General features: G+C 34.7%; 1 protein-coding gene across 1 annotated transcript in view; it reads left to right on the plus strand.

The window, feature by feature from the left end:
• The window catches only part of LOC112126474, a 552,656-nt gene that overhangs the window by 454,120 nt on the left and 72,706 nt on the right, over positions 1-25,830 (plus strand). Inside the window, exon 3 of the mRNA XM_024225603.1 lies at positions 14,879-15,096. Coding sequence (XP_024081371.1) covers positions 14,879-15,096 — 218 coding nt within the window. The remainder of the gene's footprint in view (positions 1-14,878; positions 15,097-25,830) is intronic.

Here is a 25,830-nt window from a genome sequence, read left to right on the forward strand (position 1 = left end):
TGTGCTTGTTTTCAACAATAAGCTCGTAATAATGGTATTAATTTTTAGGTAAGCAGTAGATCGCATTGGAAACGACAGTAGACAAATAAACCTTGGAAGGCAATTTGTTACCGGAAAGCTAATTCACTGTAATTTTCCGGGTAACGGGTAGCACAGTAGGTAGGGAGGACCTCTCATAGTCAACAGTAATAACGCTGTCTGATGTCAGTAAATAGTCGGATGACTGGAGGATTAATAAAGTAAGCCCGCCCGAAAGGGGAATGGTTCCAGAGAAACATTGCACAACCCGTCTCCTGATACATTTACCGCCTCACCCCTTCCAAAGAGGTTGGCCCGTTTTCCTAGAAATGTTCCGGGAAATGAGGTCATTAGCAGCCGGCGGTGTACCTTGTTGGCAAGAGAAGCTACAAAACACTCAGACGACCAGACATACGGGCCGTAACTCACGCTCGTCGAATCCTGGACTTGGAATTAGCTGAAGTTTTTTTGCCAAATACGTTAGATCCACTACGCTCTCCAACCTCGAACCGGTGTATTATAACCGTAGCTGATTCAAGTTTTACATTAAGATTCCCTACAAAAGACTTTTTTAATTTTTGCATTGCATGTTTTCTCCATCCCGAAAAAATATTGATTGCAAAAAATACAGTTGGTCGAATGCCTGTCAACGGACTTTAAATTAATTTTTAACGTAAATATTAAATCAAATTGATACGGAAAATAATTATCCCTCCACTCCTTAGAAAAGCCATGTTATTCATTTATTTCGAATTTATATATTTAATATTTTTAATTAACAACTGCGCAACGTCTGTTTTTTGATAAAGTTTATAAGACTAGGTTTTTATTAACGAAAAAACCAAATGAGGAAATTATTTAGAAAGACAACGGATGACCGACAGTCATGCAAAAATTAAAGAATGTCCATTTACTGGTTTTCGTGGTCCGCTTGACCAGTTGAAAAATGGCAAAAAGGAAGGAAAATTCAAAAGGTGAGATTGAGATGGGAAGTTAGTGTCCGAGTGGATCGAAGTCGCGAAAGCTCCAGTGGTAGAGCAGCGGCATATTTAGCCGAAGGTCTTGGGTTCGAATCCCGCTCGTGACAGTAACTTTTTTATCTCAACTAAACACTTTAATTAATTTAAAAAATTAAAGAAAGTGTTTGCTAGCATATTTCAATTGAACTTTTTGAATGAATAATTCAAAAGTGAATTTTATCTGACCACTACTTATTACATTTATTTTTAGTTTGTGAATAAGTTTAGGCTAGATAAACTGCATTGATCAGTGCTAGAACTCTAATTTGTCCCTATCATTTTTTTTATTAATTTATTATCAACAAATTCAATTCTGGTGCTGCAGCCATTTTGTATTTACGTTATGTATTTTATGATAACCGACACTTGCGTTTCCGTACTATTTTTACTACCCTCTTTTCACCTCATGTCCTATCCAGTTAAATATAAATAGTAGTAGCTATCTACATCTGATTCTTATCAAGTATAATAACTTTTATTTAAAACATCAGTTTTTATTATGTTTAAGAATAACAAGATCGACCACGGAGAATGGTTCGAAAAGGGAAAAGGAAATACTGACAAGACTACGCATAGGTCATACAATAATAACGACGGGCACCTTCTGGCCGGCAAGCAACCGCGTAGGTGCCCGTTATGTAAGAATAGAATAACGGTCGAGCACCGTAGTCTTGAGGCACGGCAGCGGGCACAGATTTTCGTTCCGGTACCTCAGGATTATAGGGATTTTTAAATCTATACAGTTTTATGTGTTTGTGTTGTGGCTGGGTTTGACATTATGTTAATTTATTGGAATGAATGTAATTTATTAGCATGAAAATAAGGATTGATTTAACCACGCCCCGAGGAATATCAAGTGCTCTGGGGTGAGTGTGTGACGTCTGGAGACTAAAAGTAAGTTATTAGCGTGAAAGGAAGGTGTTGCTTATAACCCCGCCCCGAGGAATACCGAGTACTCTGGGGGAGTAAATGTGACCAGACATCTATGTTTGTGGTGATGTATATATACATATACACACACACACACACACACACACACACACACACACACATATATATATATATATAGTGTATGTTTTGTTTTAACTGTATTTGACAACTTGAGGTACAAACGAGAGACTAGCATTCTACAATATCAACGTACTATATATTTCAAATCAAATAATTGCAGTTTAAAACAAAATATGCGCGAAAGAAAAGAAAAAGCAAGAAACCACGCAGAGGGCCGGCGATGACCTCAGCTGTTTGTCGGCCCATAAACTTCCCACTTATGTATAATAACAAGACTATTTGAAAACGAATGGTTTAATTCTCTTTCTTTGCACCAACCCAAAAATATATTCTTTGGTTACAATTATCAGGTTTTCGTACTTTGGCAATTTTTTTTGCAGAATAGATGGAAAGTAAACGAAAAGCCGTAAACCGAAAAGTTATACTTGGTCATGCACTTCTCTATCATCCGGGTCTTAGCGGACAAGAAAGTTATGTGCCATAATTTTGTATTGTTGTAGCCACATTTTCATTTCAGTTTTCGGCTTTTCCTTCTCCTGAACGTTTGAGCTGACCGAACAAAATTTTCCGGCAATCTTACACTTTCATCTTTGTTTTTGGTTTTGGTGACTGTAATCCTTTCAACAGCCCTAGTCTTTATCACACACAAACACTATTTCTCCCTCCACCCTTTTTTCTTTTCAATCAATTCAACCTGTCAGTCTACCAATCCATTATCCATTTATCTATTTATCTGTTTATCTCAATCACTTTTTCCCTCTCTCTTTTTCTCCCTCTCTCTCTCTCTCTCTCTCTCTCTCTCTCTCTCTCTACATATATATATTCTTCTATCTATCTACTCTTTTTCTATCTACCTTTATCAGAATTCCTCTTTATTCCCTATCAATCTAACTATTTTCTATTGTCATCTTCTCTCCCTTTTCTCTCACTCGCTTTCTCGTTCTACCCTATTTTTTCTTTTAATTCTTTCTCTGTATTGCTGTCTCTCTATCAATCCATTATCAATCTATCTATTGATCTGTTTATCTCAATCTCTCTTTCCCCCTCTCTTTTTCTATTTTTCATTCTTTCTCTCTTTCACTCTCACTCTCTCTCACTCTCTCTCTCTCTCTCTCTCTCTCTCTCTCTCTCTCTCCCCCTCTCTCGCTATATATATATTCTTCTATCTATCTTCTCTTTTTCTATCTACCTTTAACAGATTTCCTCTTTTTTCTTTATCAATCTAACTATGGTCTAATGCCATCTTCTCTCCCTTTTCTCTCATTCGCTTTCTCGTTCTACCCTATTTTATCTTTTAATTCTTCCTTTGTATTGCTGTCTTTTATAAATTGATTCTCTGACAGTCTCTGCCTTTATTCATCTCACTTTCTTTCTCTCACCCTCTCTCTCACTCTTTTTTTATCCTTTTATTCACTGCCTGTGTGTTTTTTGTGGTTATTATAATTAAAAATTATATATTATTATTAAATTATTTCTGGATTATATTATTATTAATATATATCAGATTGTTGACAAACAAAATCAGACTTGATAAAAGAATAACTTTGCATTTCTGTTTCTGTAAATTTTTCACTAAATTACATAATACGTTGATGTTAATTCTGTAGCGTACTTGAAGGGAGAGATTCTAGTGTAACATACAATGGACTACTCTTTTCTGACAGTTATGATACTAGAGGTGTAATCATGAAAGTTTCACCTTCCGCTCCCTCTCAAAGGCGAACCGAAAAGCGACCGCAAGGAGTTTTACATAAAGAGTTTTGACAGTCGTTTGCGTTATTCAAATCCGGATTGGTAGAAATTAATTCGCGCGTGATAACGTTGAAGTAGCAAATTCGTTTTATAAAACTCGACCCGTTTCTTGGAGCTAAATGTCAAGGGTTAGCCCTCAATTAAAACTGGGGGATGAAAACTGTTAAAGCAACTTTTTAACAGAAAGTCTGGCGTGTAATTGATAAAAAGCTATCCAAACTTAATCTTTATAAAATTGTATATCCTTCAATTTTATCTGTATCTTACGAGTTTTTTTTCGAAAATCCCAAATTAATTTCATCATTTTGAGTCGGATGGTAAAGCACTCAGGACAGCTCCGCATTCATCCAAGACGCTCTTTGTCAACATTTTAACAATTGTAGGGATTAGCATAATGGTGTTTATGCTCGGACAATATTTACAGAGCATTCCCCCACGTTTAGCGACGGCAATTCCTTAATAGGATACAATATCCTGAATTTATTACATGCCAGGAGTGATGAAATGAGGTTTTGAGCGCGACTATAAAAATAAAACGGCTTTCTTACACGTATATTTTATCAAAGTTTATTTGTCATAATAACGTAAAAATGTCGAATCAAAGCAATAAATCTTCACCAATTATTTCAATAATAAATAAATGAATCACAAATTGTAGCGCAAGCTAATATGTGCCTTTTAATTAAAATGTACAAAAGAGGAAGTGGAAAAAAGAAAAATGAATGAATCCTGAATCATCCTTCTTTTATTTCGTATTACAGATCAAAATCCCCGAGGAATATTGAGTACTCTAGGGGAACGTGGGAAAAAAACCTAGATATAAGCAAGAATGGAGTGGGTTTAATCCAGCTCGTGAAATATCGAACACTCTGGGGGAGTGAATACGGCCAGATTTGTATGTTTGTAGTTATGTTATGTATTGTATGTTTTATACCTATTCTGCAGTTGACAACCTGAGGTGCAAATCAGAGGTTACCATTTTAGAATATCGACATAGATTTCATATATGAATGAATATGAGTCAATAACAGATCGAGTTGCTCACATGGCTGCAGGTTGAAAATAACAGTGAAAGACGAGAAAAAGTACGACAAACAAGCAGAGGGCTGGCGATGACTTTAACTGTTTGTCGGCCCCTAAAATACTAACATTATATTATATAAATGGTAATTCAATCGATAGATTGTTAAAGTAATCTTTGTGTTCTGAATTGGGGCGAATAATGATCAAAATAAATGTGATTATAAACAAAAAGGCAAAAAGGAGGGAAAATTCAAAAAGGTTGGGTTGCAATTGAAAGTTAGTGACCGAGTGGATCGAAGTCAAGATAGCTCAAGTGGTAGAGCAGTGGAGTATCAAGCCAAACATCGTGGGTTCGAATCCCGCTCGTGACACTGACTTTTAGCACAACTAAAAACCTTAATTAATTGAAAGATATTAATTGGTCAAGCGAACCACGAAATCTAGTTAATTTAATAAGATAAGTGTGTGGTGATTAGTGACAGTTAATCGATATTTATTTAGAAATCGTGAGATGCGGTCTGGTGTGATGTAGGTTTCAGAAAAACATTTTCTTTATCGTGCCAACGTNAAATAGCAAAATCTCACTGGCACTCTCGACACGACACGCAAGAATGGCACAATTACACAGAAGACAAACTTTGATTGAGTAGAAATACTTTGATTGAATATATAAAAATATATTTTGCATTGTATAAATTCACTTTTCCACATCCAAAATGTAATTGTTATATGTAAACAATGTTTGTAAATCTCAGGCTCTGAAGATGATCTCAATAAAGATTTTTATGGTTAACAATGAATTGTAAAAAAGGATGTTTTGGTTTATTCCAACAACTCCACCTAGGGGAAAGAAGAAACACGGTAATTCATTCAACTTAAAAATGCAGATTGTTATTTCACTCTCTCTCACTTTCATTGTCACTGAATAGTACATCTCTATGCCAGCGTACGCCTGGGGCAAGGGAATACAGATTGCGAGTTTTTCGATTAGTCGGTTTTTATGGAATATCCGAATGCATTATTCGATTCCTTCATGGACGAGGGATATTCATGTTGTTTAGTGGTTTTGTCATCTAGTAAAAATAGAAGCATCTAAAATTGTTTTAAAAATTTTTAGCTTTCGATTTTGCACAGTATGATGAATGATGTAAATGATGAATTTGAAAATTGTTGTGGGTCGAAAAGGTGAGTTGGTATCTCAGGGGACCGAACGAACATCACGATGGATTGAGTTCATGTTCCGCTCATGACAGAAACTTTTCATCTCAACTTGTATGACTCTCTGTATAATTTAGGATACTATGAAAAGGAAAAATAAGATAATTACTAAGTAACATTAAATAACAATAAAACAAGATACCATTAATGTGAGCTTTTATAGACGTCAAAACTAAAATAGATGGTAGATAGTATAAAATTAGATAAAATGTATAAAAATTTAGATAAACCGAAAACGTACGTAATAAAGTAAAAAAATATTAGTTAACAAATTAAGTTAATGTAAAGCACCATTTAAAATTCTTTATTACGAATTTTCAAATAAAAACGAATAGAAATTTATTAGTATGATTTTCCGGGGCGATTTTATTTTTTCGCCATTAAAAATCCATAACCACTTCAAAATTGACAATACTTTTGGGTTTTACCTGCGACAAAGGTCTTTTGATAAATCCTGCTAAACTGGAACTGATAATGTTCAGCAGGAGAAGATCAATAGGTAATTTTAAAAACCCAAAATGTCAGGGCATTGAATTAAAATTAAAGGATACAATCAAGTTCCTAGGGATAACGCTAGATAGGAAACTTGATTGGAAAGGCCACATTAAAAACATACATAGGAAAGGCACTATATCCATCGTTGGTAGAACATGGGGTATTAAACCATGGGTGGCCAAATGGATATACACCGCGATCATACTACCAAGATTTCTATTTGCAGCCCTAGTTTGGTGGAATGGGCTAGAAAACAAAGGGGCTATTAACAAGCTAAGGTCATTCCAAAGACTAGGTTGTATGATGATGACGGGAGCTTTTCCCACTACACCAACCCTAGCTTTGGAAGTGATAACAAACACCACACCTCTACACATTGAGGTCAAGGTTAAAGCACTAACCAGCTGCTATAGATTAATTAGTGAAGGCAGCTGGAACCATAAGGGAAATAATATAGGACACTCGAAAATTTTACATTTATTGAGTAAGGTCAACAACCAACTACTGGGTGTAAGCGATAAAAAGGTGAAAACACCTTTAGGGAAAAAGTACTTTCAGGTAGTCACTCCCTGTGACTATAACTATAGGTCTGATGATGACCATCGTAGTCTAGATTGCTTCACCGATGGCTCACTCATTAAGGATAAGGGAAGTGGTGCTGGAATACACATACCTAAATTAGGGATCAGCATCTCCTATCCTCTTGGTAATAACACCTCGGTCTTTCAGGCAGAGGTCTGGGCCATTAATGTCTGCTGTAGAACACTGATGGATAACAAGATTAAGGGAAAAGATATTAAAATTTTTTCCGACAGTCAGGCCAGTCTAAAATCATTACAAAAAGAACTATCAACATCTAGACTGGTAGAGGAAACCGTTGAACTCATTAATAGGACTATCACCAGGTATGAGAATAGGGTAACCCTCGTATGGATACCTGCTCATAAGGGGCACTATGGCAATGAGGAGGCGGACAGCCTGGCCAAGGAAGGTTCAAATACTGAGTTCGTCGGACCACAACCGGTATTACCCCACTCTTTAAGCACAGCAAAAGAGAGTATAGGTAGCTGGGGCATGAAACAATTCCTTAAGGAATGGAATATGTCCCCAGGATGCAGACAATCGAAGGAGTTTCTGAAGGAAATCAAACCTAAAGAATCGAAATGGCTATTCTCTAACTCTAGGAGGGGAATAAGGAGGCTGATAGGTATCCTAACGGGCCATTGCCCCTTGAGAAGACACCTCTTCATAATGGGTACTCTACTAGACCCCTTCTGCCGCTTCTGCGAAACAAAAGAAGAAACGGCCCGACACTACCTCGCAGAATGCGATAGGTATGCTAGGGAAAGATTTAATACTTTCGAAGGAGAGGACATACCCAAAACACTCCCCAGGATAAAATGGTCCACAATCCTGGGGTTTGTGAATAGGTCCAATAGGTTTATACAGGACTCGTGAGCCGACCAGGTCCCGGACCTTCTAGGGATGGGGTACGGGCCTACTCAGGCTTTCAACCCCTCGGGTCCTGGTCGCCCGCCCTGTGTAATATATATATTGGGTTTTACCTAAATTATTTCATTACTCCAGCCATCATAAAGACCGAGCTTTCTTCTTTCGGTCGGGATCAAAAAGGTTCGGATTTTAGGTTATTCCAGTTGAGAAAAAAAAGGTTGAATTCAACAAAACTTCTACGAACCTTTAGTTTATACCTTCGGTTCTGTTTTATTTGCGAATGAATTATAAGCGTCGTAACAAAGTAAGTTATCACATTTTTCAACTAGAAACGACGTCGACATTCGTTTTTCCTACCCCTAACAACGAAAAATTATTTTTGGCTAATTAAAAAAATTCTCCAAATCTTCGCCTGCCAATGCGTACCATATTTTGTAATATGAAAAATATGGTGATACTTAGCCACTACATCATCGATGAACTACGTACTCTAGCAGGTTCGAGAATTATTTTAACCACCTTAAATGACTCAACGCCACAGTACATAAATTATAACAAAAAAGAAAGGAAAACTTTGCGATGTTTTTGTTGATTTCATCTAAATTGTTCACTTATAATAAAATGCATAAACGAAATGTTGATGATACATACACTCTCTCTCTCTCTCTCTCTCTCTCTCTCTCTCTCTTTCTCTCTTTCTCTCTCTCTAAGACAAAATGTGTATATAAAACCAAAAAAGAAAAGAAAAAAGAAAATAATGCAGCTTTTAAACGTGTATGTCATTACTCATTGGCAAAAATACAAGAGTTGTGTTATAAATTTTTAAATGGAACAACGAAGAGAAAAATAAATTACAAGTACGAATCTATCTAAAAAATGTGTGGTGTTTAGTGACCGTTAGTTAATGATTATTTGGGGATCGAGAGGTGCGGTCTGGTGCGATGTAGGTTTCAGAAAAATATTTTCTTTATCGTGCCAACGTTTCGATCTTTATTGAGATCATCTTCAGGGCTCAAAGTGTTCGCTTTGCCCAAGAATGACGAAGGGAATAAATGGAAGAAGGGCACTCTCAACACGACACAACAATGACACATCTACACCGGAAACAAATACTTTGAACCGTGAAGATGATCTCAATAAAGATCGAAACGTTGGCATGATAAATAAAATGCTTTTCTGAAACCTACGTCAAACCAGACCGCACCCAACGACCGCCAAATAGTCTATCTAAAAAATGTTTATTTTTTAACATTTGGATGACAATTTTTATTTAAGGATATTCAAAAGTAGCCTTAAATGAAATCCTACAAAAATAATTTTTATGGGCGTTTTTATGTGTTTTGTTTTTAACCGTTTTACCCATTACTTCGTTTTGAATGATTCCCCCTATTATTTTCTTATCCTTGGTTAAAAAATCAAACAAGTCGACTGATATATAAAAACCTTGATATGATTGCAAAACAAAGTCAGAAATTTATATATAAACATTTTTTAAATATTTGCTTTTCTCGGTTCATTCCAAAGAATGCTAGCATAACACTGTAAAATGATCCTACTTATTATCATAAAAAAATTATTAAAACCGGTAATCCTGTGTCTGTAGCCACACCATTTTTAATATGTTTTTTAATTATGTTATTTTATATTTTTCAGAAGATAGTAAAGTAGAATATCAAACTATATTGGGGCCTGACTAAGAAATATAAAATTTCAACCATTCTCATAACTCTAATGACTTTGTTTATGTCCTGTTACAAAAGTAGATTCTAACGGTTCACCGTTATATGATTTCCTTTTAATAAAAATATAACTTTTAAAATTTTCTCAAATAAATTGGATGAAATATAATTATATTTTAGTTCTTTTTTGTTTGTCTGTGTATGATTTTTCAAAAAATTGTCCTCAAATCTTTTAAAGTCAAACAAAAGGAAAAAAAACTATTTGTCAACATTCCATATCACCAAATACTTTATAAAAAATTTTATTAATTGTTTGGAAAAGTATTTTAGATTAGTTACTCATTTTCGATTTGTATGGGATGGAAGATGATATCCCGCTCAAAGGCACATAGCCAAAAAGAACCGGATATGGGCGGAATGAGGCGGTGGGAAAGATGGTCAAATTGGCTTTGCGTCAGGGGATTGCGCGTCTACCGTCGAATAAATTGACACGTGGGTCAAGGGAGATCCGCTGATAAATGGTTTGTATCCATAGCACTGGCAGCAACAATCATCACCAGGTGGAGTGGGCAGTGGAATCGTTCATCCCTTTTGTCGATCATGCATGAAGTAAATCCGATCAGTTTCACTCTGCTATCAACCCATGCGGAATTTCCTTGATCATTTGGGCATTTATTAACTAATACATCCGAATGGTTACAATCTTAAAATGTAATTTATGATTTTTTTCTAGTATGATTAAACGGAATTATCAGTTGCATTGAAAAGGTAAATCAATATTTGTTAAAATCGGTTTAGAAATAAAATAAGTAGACCTTGATGAGTTATTTTTTGTTGATCTGAAAATTTTTATTGTATTGACAACAATAGTTGATATCAATTAATTTTTATGTTAATACGATGTACAAGCTTTTATCACCTCGTCTGTGGAGAATTTCACGAAAATTGTTTATAGGTTTTATTCACATTGTCTATCTAACATTTAAATAATTAACACTGTAATGTAGAAGTGTAGCTTTCGTTTGCTGAAAGCAAGGAAAATTACTTTTAAGTGACTCCAGTTTATCACGTTCAATCAGGTTAATGGGCTGAGTTCGGAGGGAAAGAGCCGGTCTAAAAGCTTTCTTCATGGTTTTAATAAATTAAGAGCCACCTTAATGCCCTATGTTTTCATATTATTATTTAAAATTCCCGAGCTTACATTTAATTGAGTAAAAACCCGAATATTCCTTCTACTTCTTAGAGAAAAGAAAAGCGGCAAAATAAGGATAAGCCGAATTGTCTGCACTTTTTATAAAGGAAAAACCAGGTTTTAATAACGTAATCGGTACGAAATATGACGAATATTTTTAAAAATTGAGAATTTCATGATTTGGAACATTTCAAGAAAAATTACCCACTCAGTTTCATTATCTATTAAAAAAAGACATAATGACAAACAGAGCTGAACCTAGAAACTCGTACAATTATTTAAGGTTTTTGGTTAAGATAAAAACGTCAATGTCACGAGCATGATTCGAACCCATGACCTTCGGCAAGATACGCCGCTACTCTACCACTTGAGCTATCGTGACTTCGATCGACTCGGATACTTACTCCCCATCTCAACCCAACTTTTTTAAAATTTTACGTCCGTGTTGCTATATTTCTAATGTCGTGTAATCTATTTGATTATCTGTGATCTATTTTTATCTCGACCAAAACCTTAATTAATTAAAAAGAATTTATTTGGTCAAGCGGACCACGATACCTAATCAAATGTAATAAGCAAAATGTCAGTGGGCCGGGTCGTCCGAGAGGCTTTTGCGCGTCAGGAGTACGATTCGTAGATGGCCCCCAGAGAGTCTGAGCCGGAGACAAGGAATCGTCCTAACGCGATTAAGAATAGGCCATAAACGGTTGACACACGGCCACCTGCTCTTGGGCCAAAGCCCGCGCAGGTGTCCCTTATGCAGAGAAAGGTTGCTCGATGTGTCCCACATACTGGAAACATGCCATGCCTTGGCTCCCTACAAGGAGCGCGTAGGCATGCCATCCAATCTGAAGAAGGTACTCGAGCACTGCAGCGAGTTTCAGGGTCGCCTGTTCCGATTTTTACGGGAAATTGGTTTTTTTTATTGTATATAGTATGTCTCATGTGTTGTGTGTCTATATGTTTGTCTGAGTGCATGTATTTATTAGCGTGAATGGCGAGGGGTGAGGGTGAAATATAACATCATCATCGCCCCTCGAACGTTGAGAGCGTATGAGTATGTGTTCGGGGTCGATGGCGGAATATTTATAAAAGTACTCCATCGACCCCAATCTAGTTTAGTTCGAGTATAGGTCGGTGGAGGAATATCAAGTACTCTACCGACCAAACGGAATGAATGTATTGTATGGATGTATTTATGTGTATGAATGTATTTATCTGTATGAATGTAGTGTTTGTAAATAGAAGTGTAATTAGAATATTGACTTGACTTAGCTTGGGGCTGAAATGACCCAGGTGTCGGAAGCCCCAGTAAAAAAAAATAAAAAAAATAAAAACAAGCAAAATGAAGTATACTTCACTAAAGCTCTCCGTGGACATTTCGTTTATCGCCGAGAATCAAATAGATAACACGACATTTGAAAAATGGCAAAAAGGAGGAAAAATTCAAAAGGTGGGGTTGAGATGGGAAGTTAGTGTCTGAATGGATCGAATTCACGATAGCTCAAGTGGTAGAATAGCGGCGTATCTAGTCGAAAGTTGTGGGTTCGAATCCTGCTCGTGACACTGACTTTCTTATCTCAACCGAAAACCTTAATTTATTGAAAGATATTAATTAGTCAAGCGGACCACGAAAAGTAGGGAATTAATAAGAAAAGCTCATTTTTTTGCCCATCTTTTAAGAATGTACTTTGTCTTTGGTAGAGAGTTGGCCTAATATGATTTATTAGCCTTTGATGATTGTATGGTTAAAGCTTAGCTACTCGTTACTTATTTATTTCGTACTACTAATTTCACATTTCACATTAAACAAATGGTAAAATAAGGTTTGCAATAAAAGTATTATAGGCATAGTGATTTATGTTTTAATGCCATAGCAAATGTATTTTGTAAATTTTGACCGTGAAAAATAGTGAATCTACAACTCTTATTTGAAATATTTGTTTCCTTTACAAAAAAAAACTTCTTGTTAGAAAACCCTTATATATACACAATCTAACACGTGTACGTCCATAAAATTTCCCATTCTTTAAGAATTCCACACAAGATATGTTGTAATATTTTGGCGTCCAGTTACTGGAATAAACTGAATTTAGAGCATATTGTTTTTATCAAATTTACAAAATTTTTGTAAGCCTTTTAAACTGTGGGCTGACACAGGAAAGGCGTGGATGATGGCATGAATTATGGCGGTAAAAAAAGTTATTTAATCCTAATTTTGTTACTTGGTTATATAATTGTTTCTGCATTGTTTGGCGTAAAATATTTACAATTTTGAGTTTTTTCCGGTTTCAGTTCAATATGTTTAATTGCTTATTTTTTAATTTCACAACAATTTTAGTATCAGTTTTAACTTTTAGCCCAGTTCACAACGGGGAGTTAAAACAAACCGCTCAAAAACAAAATTTGCATTTACCAAAAAAGGAAAAAAATACAAAAATGATAAAAATTAGAGGAAATTCAAAAGGTATGGTTGAAATGGGGAGTTAGTGTCCGAGTGGAACGAAGTGATGATAGCTCAAGTAGTAGAGCAGCGGCGTATTTAGCCGAAGGTTCTGGGTTCGAATCCCGCTCGTGACACTGAATTTTTATTTCAACTAAAAACGTTAATAAATTGATAGATATTAAATAGTCAAGCTAGACCACGCAAATTAGGGAATTAAATCAAACAATTGAACCGTGTGTGAAACGTTGAAATATATAAAAGAGGATAATAATTTAATGCGGAATTTCACTGACAATTACAGAGCAGTTACTGGTTTTTGCGGCTTCTGGTAAACTTTTTCCAAGTTGGCTCAGTTGGAAGAAAGCGTCAAAGAGCTTTATAAAGAGAAAGTCCTTAATTGATTGTCCTTTGTGTGAGATGTAATAATTGTCGTCCATGGCCTGTCTTCCAGTTGAAATGTGACGCACGTCTTTTATATCATAAGACTTTTCCACCCCAGGCAACCCTTAAGCAATTATTCTTTCAAATATCCACCGGACCCAGCTTTTCAACCCGACTGAATTTCAGAGTTGGGAATTTTAACGACGGGAATGTATCTGGGCCAAGGAATGCCCTGTGAGTTGGCAGGAATGAAAAGAATGAAAAACGTTTTGCAGATATGAATTATTTTGTTTTTATTTCATTTTTTCCTTGGGCAGCTTAGGCTCAAGCGTTTACTAATTTGCAGCCGGGTAAAATAGTTGGATGAAGAACATTTATATGTCAAAATCTGGAAAGAAACATATTTTTAAAAAGAAATCCATACCAAAAATTATAAAATTTCAGACCTTCGTTATATGATTTTAAAAAATGCAATGATTTCTATTTCTTAAAACCTCACTTAAATTTAAAAAATTCGTTTGAATTAACTATAATGTAATAACATTAAAATTGAAGACATAAATTTTGACAGTGTTATGAGTAGCAATATTACAGAATAAGCGAGGTTTTTGTAGTAAAAGTATCTAGCTACTCATCACAAGTATTGCGGAGGAACGCTATATTTAAAAATATAATACTTTTTTAATTAAAAAAACACTCAACCTCCTCCCATTTCAATCCCCTTTCAAGATTTAAATTTTATTTTTATCTTTTCTTAGTTTTCATGATTTGTGTATAAACAATCTCGTAGATAAAATCTTTAATTAGGTAGGTTTTCCTATAGATACAGGTTTGTACAACAGTCTGGTTTCTAACAGAATTTTCCTTCGGAAATCCTTTCACCCGTTCCGGGCGTATTTAATTAGGAAAGCTCCCTAAACCGCAAGCCCACCTGCCTCGTCCCGTGCCTTACCGCAACCAACGTCCAATTTAATTACTTCTAATTAATAATTAAAATAATCTGATCCTTTCTAAGAATCAATCAGCTGGATTATGTGCCTTTCATATAAATCCGAGGATTCATACAGATTCCAGAAATTGAATTTTTTTTTCGTATTCGTCCTAATATTAAATTATTATAACGAATTCCAGTTAAAGCCTATACGCATTATCAGGATATATCAAAATTTACGTTTCTAAATAATGGTTAATTTTTCAGGTGTGACGGAACCTGCCGAGATCGTAGATGTCGGAGATGCAAGAGGAGGACTTCGCACCCTCGGCGGCAATCCCAGGGGATTCAGAGACTCCAAGCCGCCGAGTCCAGTTCATAGACCCTTTTTCGACGACATCTCACCCAGGAATGTCACAGCAGTCGTCGGTCAGTCGGCGATATTGCACTGCAGGGTCAAATACGTGGGAGACCGGACGGTTAGTACTATTTTCCTGGACTAAATGGAAGAGTTGTCTATGCATGAATTAATTATTTCATTATAAGCAGAATACCGGTTTTCCATAAGAAGTAATGAGCCATACCTTAAATAGTAATACCCACAGAAATTCAAGTTCAAATTAATTAGCTAGTGACGTGGGATCATAAATTTCAATGAAACTTTTTTTGGTGATACTAAATCGAAAAATATTGAAAGTGTTTCCTAAGTCGCTCGGACACAAAATGGTTACGTATTATAATTAATTAAGGTTTTTAGTCGAGATAAAAAAGTCGGTGCCACAAGCGGGATTCGAACCCACGATCTTCTGCAAGATACGCCGTTGCTCTACCACTTGAGCCATCGTGACCTCGATCCTCTTGGACACTAACTTCGATCTCAACCCCACCTTTTGAATTTTCCCTACTTTTTGCCATTTTTCGCCGAGAATCAAATAAATTCCACGACATTTGTCAAATGGCAAAAAGGAGGGGAAATTCAAAAGATGGGGTTGAGATGGGAAGTTAGTGCCTTAGTGGATCGAGGTCGGGTAAACCATTGGCGTAATATCGAAACTCCAGTGACTAACTAAAAGTGTGAATGAATTTATATATGTTAATTGTTAGGGGAAACATTCTTTATATTGTTTTTATCCTATGATACAATGATTAATTAGCATCATCATAATTTTTAAGCTGTTGGCATCTATTTTACCTACCTATTTTACATGGTTTGAAGAGAAAACAGTTTAGTGTCCTCCTCAAAGACAATTTTAACATACTTCTCATAGTGCTAAACTTCAATTAGTGGCCTTAATGTTCCGTCTAATTCAATGGGTAAGTTAAGTCAATTAAGTTAACTTCCTTTGCTGAAGAATCCCTTCACCCATTTCTATTGTCCATCCTTGAATATTTCAAAAAACCTCCAGTCTTTCTTTTATTATTCGGCATAGTTGATGACGATTTGAACCATTATTATCGTTAAATCATTAATCATTAGTTTTTTCAAAGCTATCTGCTGTCTGTACAGTTTTTTAAGTTTAAGTTGGCTTGTTGTGAGGCATTTTCTAAACCAAGCTTTCGGGGTGACTTTTTTGCTTATCTTACATATAACGCCAATCCTATCAAACATTCAGACGACTTCCGTTTGTATCAATTTCATAATAAGCTTCTACAATTTCCTTGATGGATGCAACCTACAATGCTGAGTTTTTGGTTAATCTCTAGTCTGGATTAAATCCTGAAAGTGTGCTGTTTTTGTTAATGAAAAACAAAAACCTATGTTATTTCATTTAACATCTTGACTAGATCCTGCTTGAAATGAATAGTTTTGATTTTTTTAAATTTCTTAATGTGTTAGATCTGTGTATTTTTACGATTTAGTAAATTATTTTAAGACATTGTAGTAGAATAATGATCGGCAGTTTTCACTTGCTCATGCATCTACGTTGTAAGATATCTAGAAGCCAATTCCGTGGCAATTCCTTTTTTGGCAACCTCTTCCTCCTTCGATGTTAAATTACACATTGATAATAAAATAAGATAAACTAGTTCAAATTTGGTGCTCTTTAATTTTAAAAGTAAATTCATTAGTTCTCGTGGATCGCTTGACCAATTAATATCTTTCAATTAATTAAAGTTTTTAGTAGAGAAAAAAAGTCAGTGTCACGAGCGGGATTCGAACCCACGATCTTCGGCTAGATACGCCGCTGCTCTATCACTTGAGCTATCTTGACCTCGATCCACTCGGACACTAACTTCCCATCTCAACCCCACCTTTTGAATTTTCCCTCCTTTTTGCCATTTTTCCTTCCGCTCGTGACACTGACTTTTTTATCTCAATTAAAAACCCTAATTAATTGAAATACATTAATTGGAAAAATAGTGAATTTAATAAGTTAACATGAAGTATACTGTCACTAATGCTCTCCGTGGCCATTTCATTTGTCGCCGAAGATCAAATAGATTACACGACATTTGAAAAATGGCAAAAAGTAGAAAAAATTCAAAAGGTGGGGTTGAGATGGGAAGTTAGTGTCCGAGTGGATCGAAGTCACGATAGCTCAAGTGGTAGAGCAGCGTCGTATCTAGCCGAAGATCGTGGGTTCCAATCCCGCTCGTGACAGTGGCTTTTTTATCTCAACTAAAAACCTCATTTAATTTAAATGTAAATATCATTTTAAAGGCTAAACCTTATATGAATGTATTTACTGGCGCGAATGTTACGATTATATTATCTAGAGCTTTATCATTACAAGGCTAAAGGACAACTCTATCTATTGATACTGCTGGTATAAACGCATCGGCTGTCAAGCTGGTGACAACCAACCCGGATTAACTTACATTCGAAATCTCAGCTTGAAAAGGCTGGAGATCGTCGGATTCAGACAGTTGGACGGAGGAAAGAAAAAAAAAAGTATCAAATTAATTCCAAAAAGGAAAGCGCAAACTCGATTTTCTCCCATCGATCAAGTTCTTTTCCCTATTTGGCCAATTTTTATTTTGAAAAACATATTTCTGTCAGGGTGGAAAGCGCTTTATATCGATGGAAAATTTATATGACTTTAACCTTTAACAATCTAAGATAGCCCTCAGCCACGATTTATAGAAATTAACCCAAGAACTTTTTATTTTTGAAATTTTAAAATTCCATAATTACGAAGAAACTAGTAAGAAAGATTCTCTTACTTTGTACAAAATATATCAGTAACCTACTTGTCTTATCAACTTAAAATAAAGATGCCAGTTTATTGAATGATAACAGTTGTTGTATCTAGATGAGTGGTGGAATGGTCGATTTGACAACCGTTTATCAATTTTGTACTTTGAAAATTTAACTCTATTATTAAACTTGACTTGTACATTGCTCGAAGAAATTGTATTTTCAATGCAAAGACGTAATCCAAAATAAAATCGGTTTTAATTAAATTTGTTACATTGCCCTTAAAATATTTGTAGATTTAAACAACGTCTAAAAGTGATTGAATTAATGCCTGTAACATCTTTTCTTAATTAACTTTGTTAGTCAGAGATATTTCTTCAAAGGTTGAAAAGACCCTGCCAACCTTGCCTCTAATGAATGTTGAAGTTCTGTACCCTTGCACCTTTTGTACCGACGAACGAACGAAGAGAAACAAAGAATTCTTTGGACCTGTAATTAATGGTCCGGTCGTGCCTGTTGACTATCAAGATATTAGGTCGGATAATGGCGTAATTACTTTGGATCCGCCGTTTCTAATCACGAGGAAGGAAGGTTTCCCAGGCCCTCTTCCTCTTTTCCCCCCTTATCAAAGGGAAAATGAAATAAAGCTTCTACAATTTTTCTTCAAATCTTGTTTTGTCTTTTTACAACATGGGAAATTATTCTAAGTCGTTTAGTTTGATAATGATCAGCAGTTTTCAATTGCTTATGTAGCAACGTCATGAAATGACATTGTTTGCAATATAAACATAAATACGTCCTAACGACGAATAAACCTTCATTGCATTTTAATGATAATGAAACAGAGCGTAAATTAAACACATTTTTCTGTTGGAGATGACAACATTTATTAGAGAGTTTGTAAAGTGGGAGAAAATATTGTCTGAAATACAACCAGAAAAAAATCTGTCTATGTGCCAAAGACTGTCTTCCCGTTGACAGGTTTGCAGTAACATTTTTTCTTTGTTTAATCGTAAGTTAAATAAAATTAATTTGTTTAAAAATATAATACTCGCAAATAACGATTTTATTAAAATGTCGTATAATATTTAAAAAATTTCGTAACTATTCTTCTATGAATATTTTTTGGACTTAATAAAAAGAAGTGTTATCTAGCGAAAGCAATTTCTTTTCAAAGCTTCTACAATTTTTCTTAAAATCTTGTTTTGTCTTTCTACAACTTGGGAAATTATTCTAAGTCGTTCAGTTTGATAACGATCAGCAGTTTTCAATTGCTTATGAAGCAACGTCATAAAATGACATTTTGCAATATAAACATAAATACGTCCTACCGACGAATAAACCTTCATTGCATTTTAATGATAATTAAACAGAGCGTAAATTAAACACATTTTTCTGTTGGAGATGACAACATTTATTTGAGAGTTGTAAAGAGGGAGAAAATATTGTCTGAAATACAACCAGAAAAAAAATCTGTCTATGTGACGTGGAATGCCAAACGTCTTCCCGTTGACAGGTTGGCAGTAACATTTTTTCTTTGTTGTAATCGTAAGTTAAAGAAAATTAATTTTTTTAAAAATATAATACTTTCAAATAACGATTTTATTAAAATGTTGTATATTATTTTTAAAAAAACTTCGTAAGTATTCTTCTATGAATATTTTTTGGACTTCATTTAAAAAAAGTGTTATCTAGCGACAGCAATTTTCTCAGCGGAACAATATCGATTTAAACTCTGCTTAGTGAGAACTTTTCAGCTTTTCTTTTCTTCCTGGCAACCGGAACAACAAAGCGGAAGGAATAATTTCTCGCCCCTGCAGCTGAATCGGGTTTTGCCAGTTTCGGACAAAAGTTTCCCGGTGTGGTTTAGGGCTTAACTTTGACCGGGCCGAACTTGGTTTAATCATTTCCGACAAGGAAATTATTTAAAGCAAGGACGAGCTCGGTTTGGGTCAAATTATTTACAGTAAATTAAAAAAAATATATATAAAGGTCTGCCTCATCCTAAAACCATTTAACTAAACACACCAATACGATTTACCTATAATGAAAAGTAGTATTCAAAAATCCGATTCTCTCTCAATAAAAATCGCATTTTTCATCAGCTCGGATCAATATGATATTTGCATATAGCGTGAGATTATTATAAAAAATCCATAATTTGCTTTAGTCCGTTAATATGATAATTTAGTTTTATTCTGATATAAAATATGATTTATAAATTCACTAGTTTTCGTTAGAATGATGATCGGCAGTTTTCACTTGCTCATGCACCTACGTCATAAGATATCAAGAAGCCAAGTCCGTGGCAATTCCTTTATGGGCATCCTTTTCTTGCTTCGATGTTAAATAACATATTGATAATAAAATAAGATAAACTAGTTCAACTTGTGACGATGACTTTTTTATCTCGACCAATAACTTTCATAAATATTAATTAATTGAAAAATGTTTAATTTGTCAAACGGACCGCGAACTGTAACGGATTAAAAATTAATTATTTCATCCTTCGGGCAGGTTTGTAAAAGGTACTAACACTATTTCTAAAAAACATCATGGGTTCTACCATTTGTTATTCTTTGACCGGCTACAGTGTAAACACAAGTGCGAATTTTTCAACGAAGACGTTATCTTGTGAGAAATTTAATGTGATTATTGAAACAAGTTTCGATTTGTATCTCAATCAGTTTCAACAAAAACGGATTTTAGACTAAAATCACAAAAATGTTTTGCGTAAGGAACCTCAGCAAAGTCCCAACATAGAAATCTCGTTATGGTGGAACTAAAGTAAATTTTATTTAATGAATCCATAAAAATATAGACATTTAACCCTATAAGAACCTGTGTAAAAGTAACTAATAATTTGTAGATCCTCTTTTTTTTTGTTTATGTTTATTTCTATATTTTTCGTTTAATTTGGTCCTGTTTACATTTCTAACATATTATAAAATTTACTTAAGCAAAGCAATTGGCGCAGATGTAAAAAAATAAGAATTATAAATCTACGTACTTGTGGGAAAGGAAAACAAAATCTATTGAGTAAAATTTATAATTAACGTAAAATTAATGATTTTTATAAGTAATAGGAAACATTTTGAACAAAAACGTTATGTTGTAAGAAATTTAATGCCATTAATGCACCAAGTTTCGATTTTTATTTAATGATGGTCAATGAAAATACGATTTCATGTTTAAAAAAACGGATTTTAGACTAAAATCTCAAAAATGTTTTGCGTAAGGAACCTCAGCAAAGTCCCAACATAGAAATCTCGTTATGGTGGAACTAAAGTAAATTTTATTTAATGAATCCATAAAAATATAGACATTTAACCCTATAAGAACCTGTGTAAAAGTAACTAATAATTTGTAGATCCTCTTTTTTTCTTATTTATGTTTATTTCTATATTTTTCGTTTAATTTGGTCCTGTTTTCATTTCAAAGATATTATAAAATTTACTTAAGCAAAGCAATTGGCGCAGATGTAAAAAAATAAGAATTATAAATCTACGTACTTGTGTGAAAGGAAAACAAAACCTATTGAGTAAAATTTATAATTAAAGTAAAATTAATGTATTACAATTAATAGGAAACATTTTGAAAAAAAAAAACGTTATCTTGTGAGAAATTTAATGCCATTAATTCAACAAGTTTCGATTTGTATTTAATGACGGTCAATGAAAAAACGATTTCATGTTTAAAAAAACGGATTTTAGACTAAAATCAAAAAAATGTTTTGAGTAAGGAACCACAGGAAAGTCCCAAGATAGAAATCTCGTTATGGTGGAATTGAAGTACATTTTATTTAATTAATCCAACATAGAAATATTGACATTTAACCCAGTAAGAACCTATGTAGGAGTAACTAATAATTTCTAGATCCTCTTTTTTTCTTATGTTTATTTCTATATTTTCCTTTTAATTTGGTCCTGTTTTCATTTCTAAGATATAAAATTTACTTAAGCAAAGCAACTGGCGCAGATATAAAAACATAAGAATTATAAATCTTGTGTAAAAGGAATACAAAATCTATTAGGTAAAATTTATAATTATCGTAAAATTAATGTATTACAGATAATAGGAAACATTTTCCCCACTAGATTAATGCCGTACTAACCAGAAAATGATGTATATTACATATAAATCATGATATGAATTAGAATTTATTGCTATTACATAGTAATAAATTGTGAGATCTGCGAGGTGATAATCTGTAGCTTGATCGTTTCCAATTCATCCTTCCCGTTCATCTTTGGCCGTTTGCTATTGCTCGTTTTATATATCAGACGCGTATATTAATAAAGAAAACACTAGCAAAACATGAATGCCACCGGAGATACCAACAAATTTTAACAATAGAATAAAAGACAGACTATCACGAAAGAATATTAGAAAGATCATATTGCTTGGAAACGATAAAAGCACATTACACGTTTTACACTTGAAATATAAATAATTCGTAAACTCACTGGTTTAGTGGTCCGCTTGGTCAATAAACATCTTTCAATTAATTAAGTTTTTCAGTTGAGATAAAAAAGTCAGAAAATTAAAAAAAAAGGTGGGGTTGAGATGGGAAGTTAGTGTCCGAGTGGATCGAAGTCACGATAGCTCAAGTGGTAGAGTAGCGGCGTATCTAGCCGAAGACCGTGGGTTCGAATCCCGCTCGTGACGCTGACTTTTTTATCTCAACTAAAATCCTTAATTAATTGTTATAATTCGTAAATGTAAAGAATTTTTTTTTTTTAAACGTGCGTTGTTTAATTTCCTTTCTTCAGATATGTCTTATCAATAGTATTCATCTGATACAAAAGAGACGGTTGAAAAGATATATTTCGTTATTACAAGGCGGAATAACCGTCGAAACAAGGCCGTTCTATTGGCTTCCTACGACCAACTTGTTAAGATTTAAAGTAAAGAGTCCGATTTAAGCTTTGCAATTAAAACGGCCGGCAAAGAAGGCCGTATCCCCTTTGATGCCCTTGTTCAAATTAATAGACTTTCCGCCCTCTTTTTCGAAATAAATAGAAACTTTGAAGCCTTCAAAAGAATCCCTAATAACTGGGGGAATCCCTAGAAGGATGCCTGTTTTTCGAGAATTTTTTTCTTCTCAAAGTCAATTTTGAGGGAAGTGAAATTAAATTAAATCCCTTTCATTGACAGCTAAAAGTAATTGACCGCATCGGGATAAATGACGTTGATTAAGTAATTATTAAGGATTTTTTAAAGTCAATATTTTCACTTAATCGAACATTTATTTTTTAAGCCCAGGTTTTTAACGAATCATCAACAATTTAACAAGAATTGTTATGCTTCCTTTACTGTTTTCTGTTTTATTATTGCTCATTCTGTCAATCTCTCCTACATATTCCAATTTTGAAGTCTACAGTTTTTAGACAACCGTTACAACATTTCGTTAATCCTGAATAACGAAACAAAGCCACATAAAATTAAACATGCTTTTCGAAGTAAAACGAAAGGATAAAAAATACCAGGATAATAAATATAGTTTTGTTATATTATATGTATATATATATATATATAAAGATCATATAGTTTTTTTGTATGAACTATAGAATTTTAAATTCCTTTTATTTAGGGCTTATCGAAAACATTATTTGGTCATTAACATTGGGACAGGGATAGGGATAAGAGAGGCGGCCACAAGGCCTAGTGCATCTCGACCTAAATAGATCTACTGTGCTTCTCTGTTAATTAAAACTCACTGACCAGCTTCAAGCTGTTAACCAGCCTCCACAGTTTTGGAAGTGGTTCCTTGGTGTAGGATCTAGCTTGCGGTTTTTCTTGTCCTAGTTGCATGAACCTACACTTATATAGACCTGCGCAGAAACATAAAATGCGTTCTGCGATTTCCACCTCTTCCTGGTAGTATCTGCACAGTGTTTCTTCGGTTTATGCATGTGCTTTCTTAAGTGGCAATGCCCTGTCAGGAGTCCAACCAGAATCCTGGTACGGTCGGCGGTTGTCTTCCAGTAATACTTTTGTATGTTTTCCGGTTGGTCTTTCTATGAATCTCTTCGCGTGCCTCATACCTGTGGTATTGTTCCACCAGGTTTTGGACTCATTAAGGATCCATTTTAAGATGTATCCTCTTTTGTGGCAGGTTGCTAGGCCGCAGTCGGGTGCTCGGCCCATAGAGTGCATGTTGGCTCCCCTTTTGGCCAACATGTCGAACTTTTCGTTGTCTCTATGCCCCGAATGCCCAAAGCCCTACGCGAGAGTCAGGTCATTAGCGTCGCTGATTTCTGTCGGGGCCTCCAGGCATTTCCAAACACTCTTTGCCTTCGCTCAGCATGAGGATAAGGCCCCGAGGGCTAAGCTCATAATCATGGTCTGGCCATATTTAATATTTCATATGAGCACTCCGCCATAAAATATGACCAGACCATGATAATTACCTGGTTTTATTTCGTGGGGGAGAGCTGATCCCTGTGTGAGATCCGGTTATTGCTCTCGGATGTTTCACTCTCCCCAGGGTTTACCTGGTACGGTTTTTGAGTTGCTCAAATTCGCGGCCCTTAATTCGTTACTCTAGGCATGCATGGAATTACAGATTTGAGTTAATTAGGGAGTTTAATTTTTGATTTGTATTGTATATCCTGTTTTTCTATTCTTTCTTTCCCATTTTAACAGTTGTTATTTCTCTTTTCTTTCCATTTGTTGTCTAGGCTATAATTATTATCTTTCATTGTGTACGTTTTCATTTCTGATTGTTTAATCAACGACCTTTAAATGCTTTGAGAACACAGTTGTCATTTTTCTTATTCACTAATTTCGTTGTCCGCTTGACCAATTAATATCTTACAATTAATTAAGGTTTTTAGTTGAGATAAAAAAGTCATTGGCACGAGCGGGATTCGAACCCACGATCTTCGGCTAGATACGGCGCTGCTCTACCTCTTAAGCTATCGTGACTTCGATCCACTCGGACACTAACTTCCAATCTCAACCCCACCTTTTGAATTTTCCCTCCTTTTTGCCACTTTTCAAATGTCGTGTAATCTATTTGATTCTCGGCGACAAATGAAATTGACACGGAGGGCTTTAGTGAGGGTTGAGATCGGAATTTAATGTCCAAGTGGATCGAAGTCACGATAGCTCAAGTGGTAGAGCAGCGACGTATATAGCCGATGGTCGTGGGTTCGGATCCCGCTCCTGACACCGACTTTTTATCTCAACTAAAAACCTTAATTAATTGAAAAATAATAATACGGAGGAAGGGGAGGAAGTTTGGAAGAATTCAATAATATTTTGAATTGTAAATTATATGTACCCGGTCGTTTTTGTGCAAACTACCTTACTCATAATATTTTTTTGTTATGCAAATTATGTAAATTTATTAAAAAATATTTTATGCCATTATGCCAATTAAGGTCTGATTATAAATATAAAATATCTTCCAATAACGCCACATCTGTATAATCAAAAATTTGCACAAATTTAAAAAATACATTGAAAACCTTTGTTAAATTTTCGCCTTATATCATTGTTTACTTCAATTTTATTTGTTTTGGAAATCATATGAATTATTTTTTTTAAAAATTGTCATTACACTACTTGTTTTATCAGTATTTTACATTTAATCGTTGTTTTTCTGGTGAGCAGTTATTTGTGATCAATCGTTAAATGAGATCAAAAAATAAGCAAAAATCATTAAATAAAAAGAAGTAATAAACACTGAAAACGTTCGTTACATTTTCGTTTACTTTTTTCGGATGACAAATATTTCAAGGAGTATCATTAAATGATAGAATAACATGTTTCTGAAATAGCCAATTGTTAATTTTTAAAAATTTAAGCAATCAATTACTATTTGAAACAGGATGAACCTACTCTGAAATACCAAAAAAGTGGCCACCCTTAATATTTTTAATTAATTAAGGTTTTTAGTTGAGATGAAAAAAAGTTAATGGCACAAGAGGGATTCGAACCCACGACCTTCGGCTAGATACGCCGCTGCTCTACCACCTGAGCTATCGTGACCTCGATCCCCTCGGACATCAACTTCCTATCTCTACCCCACCTTACGAGTTTACCCTCCTTTTGCCATTTTTTAAAT

This window comes from Cimex lectularius, unplaced genomic scaffold (genome assembly GCF_000648675.2).
Source record: "Cimex lectularius strain Harlan isolate CLEC.00 unplaced genomic scaffold, Clec_2.1 scaffold108, whole genome shotgun sequence".
Classification (NCBI taxonomy): Eukaryota; Metazoa; Arthropoda; class Insecta; order Hemiptera; family Cimicidae; genus Cimex; species Cimex lectularius.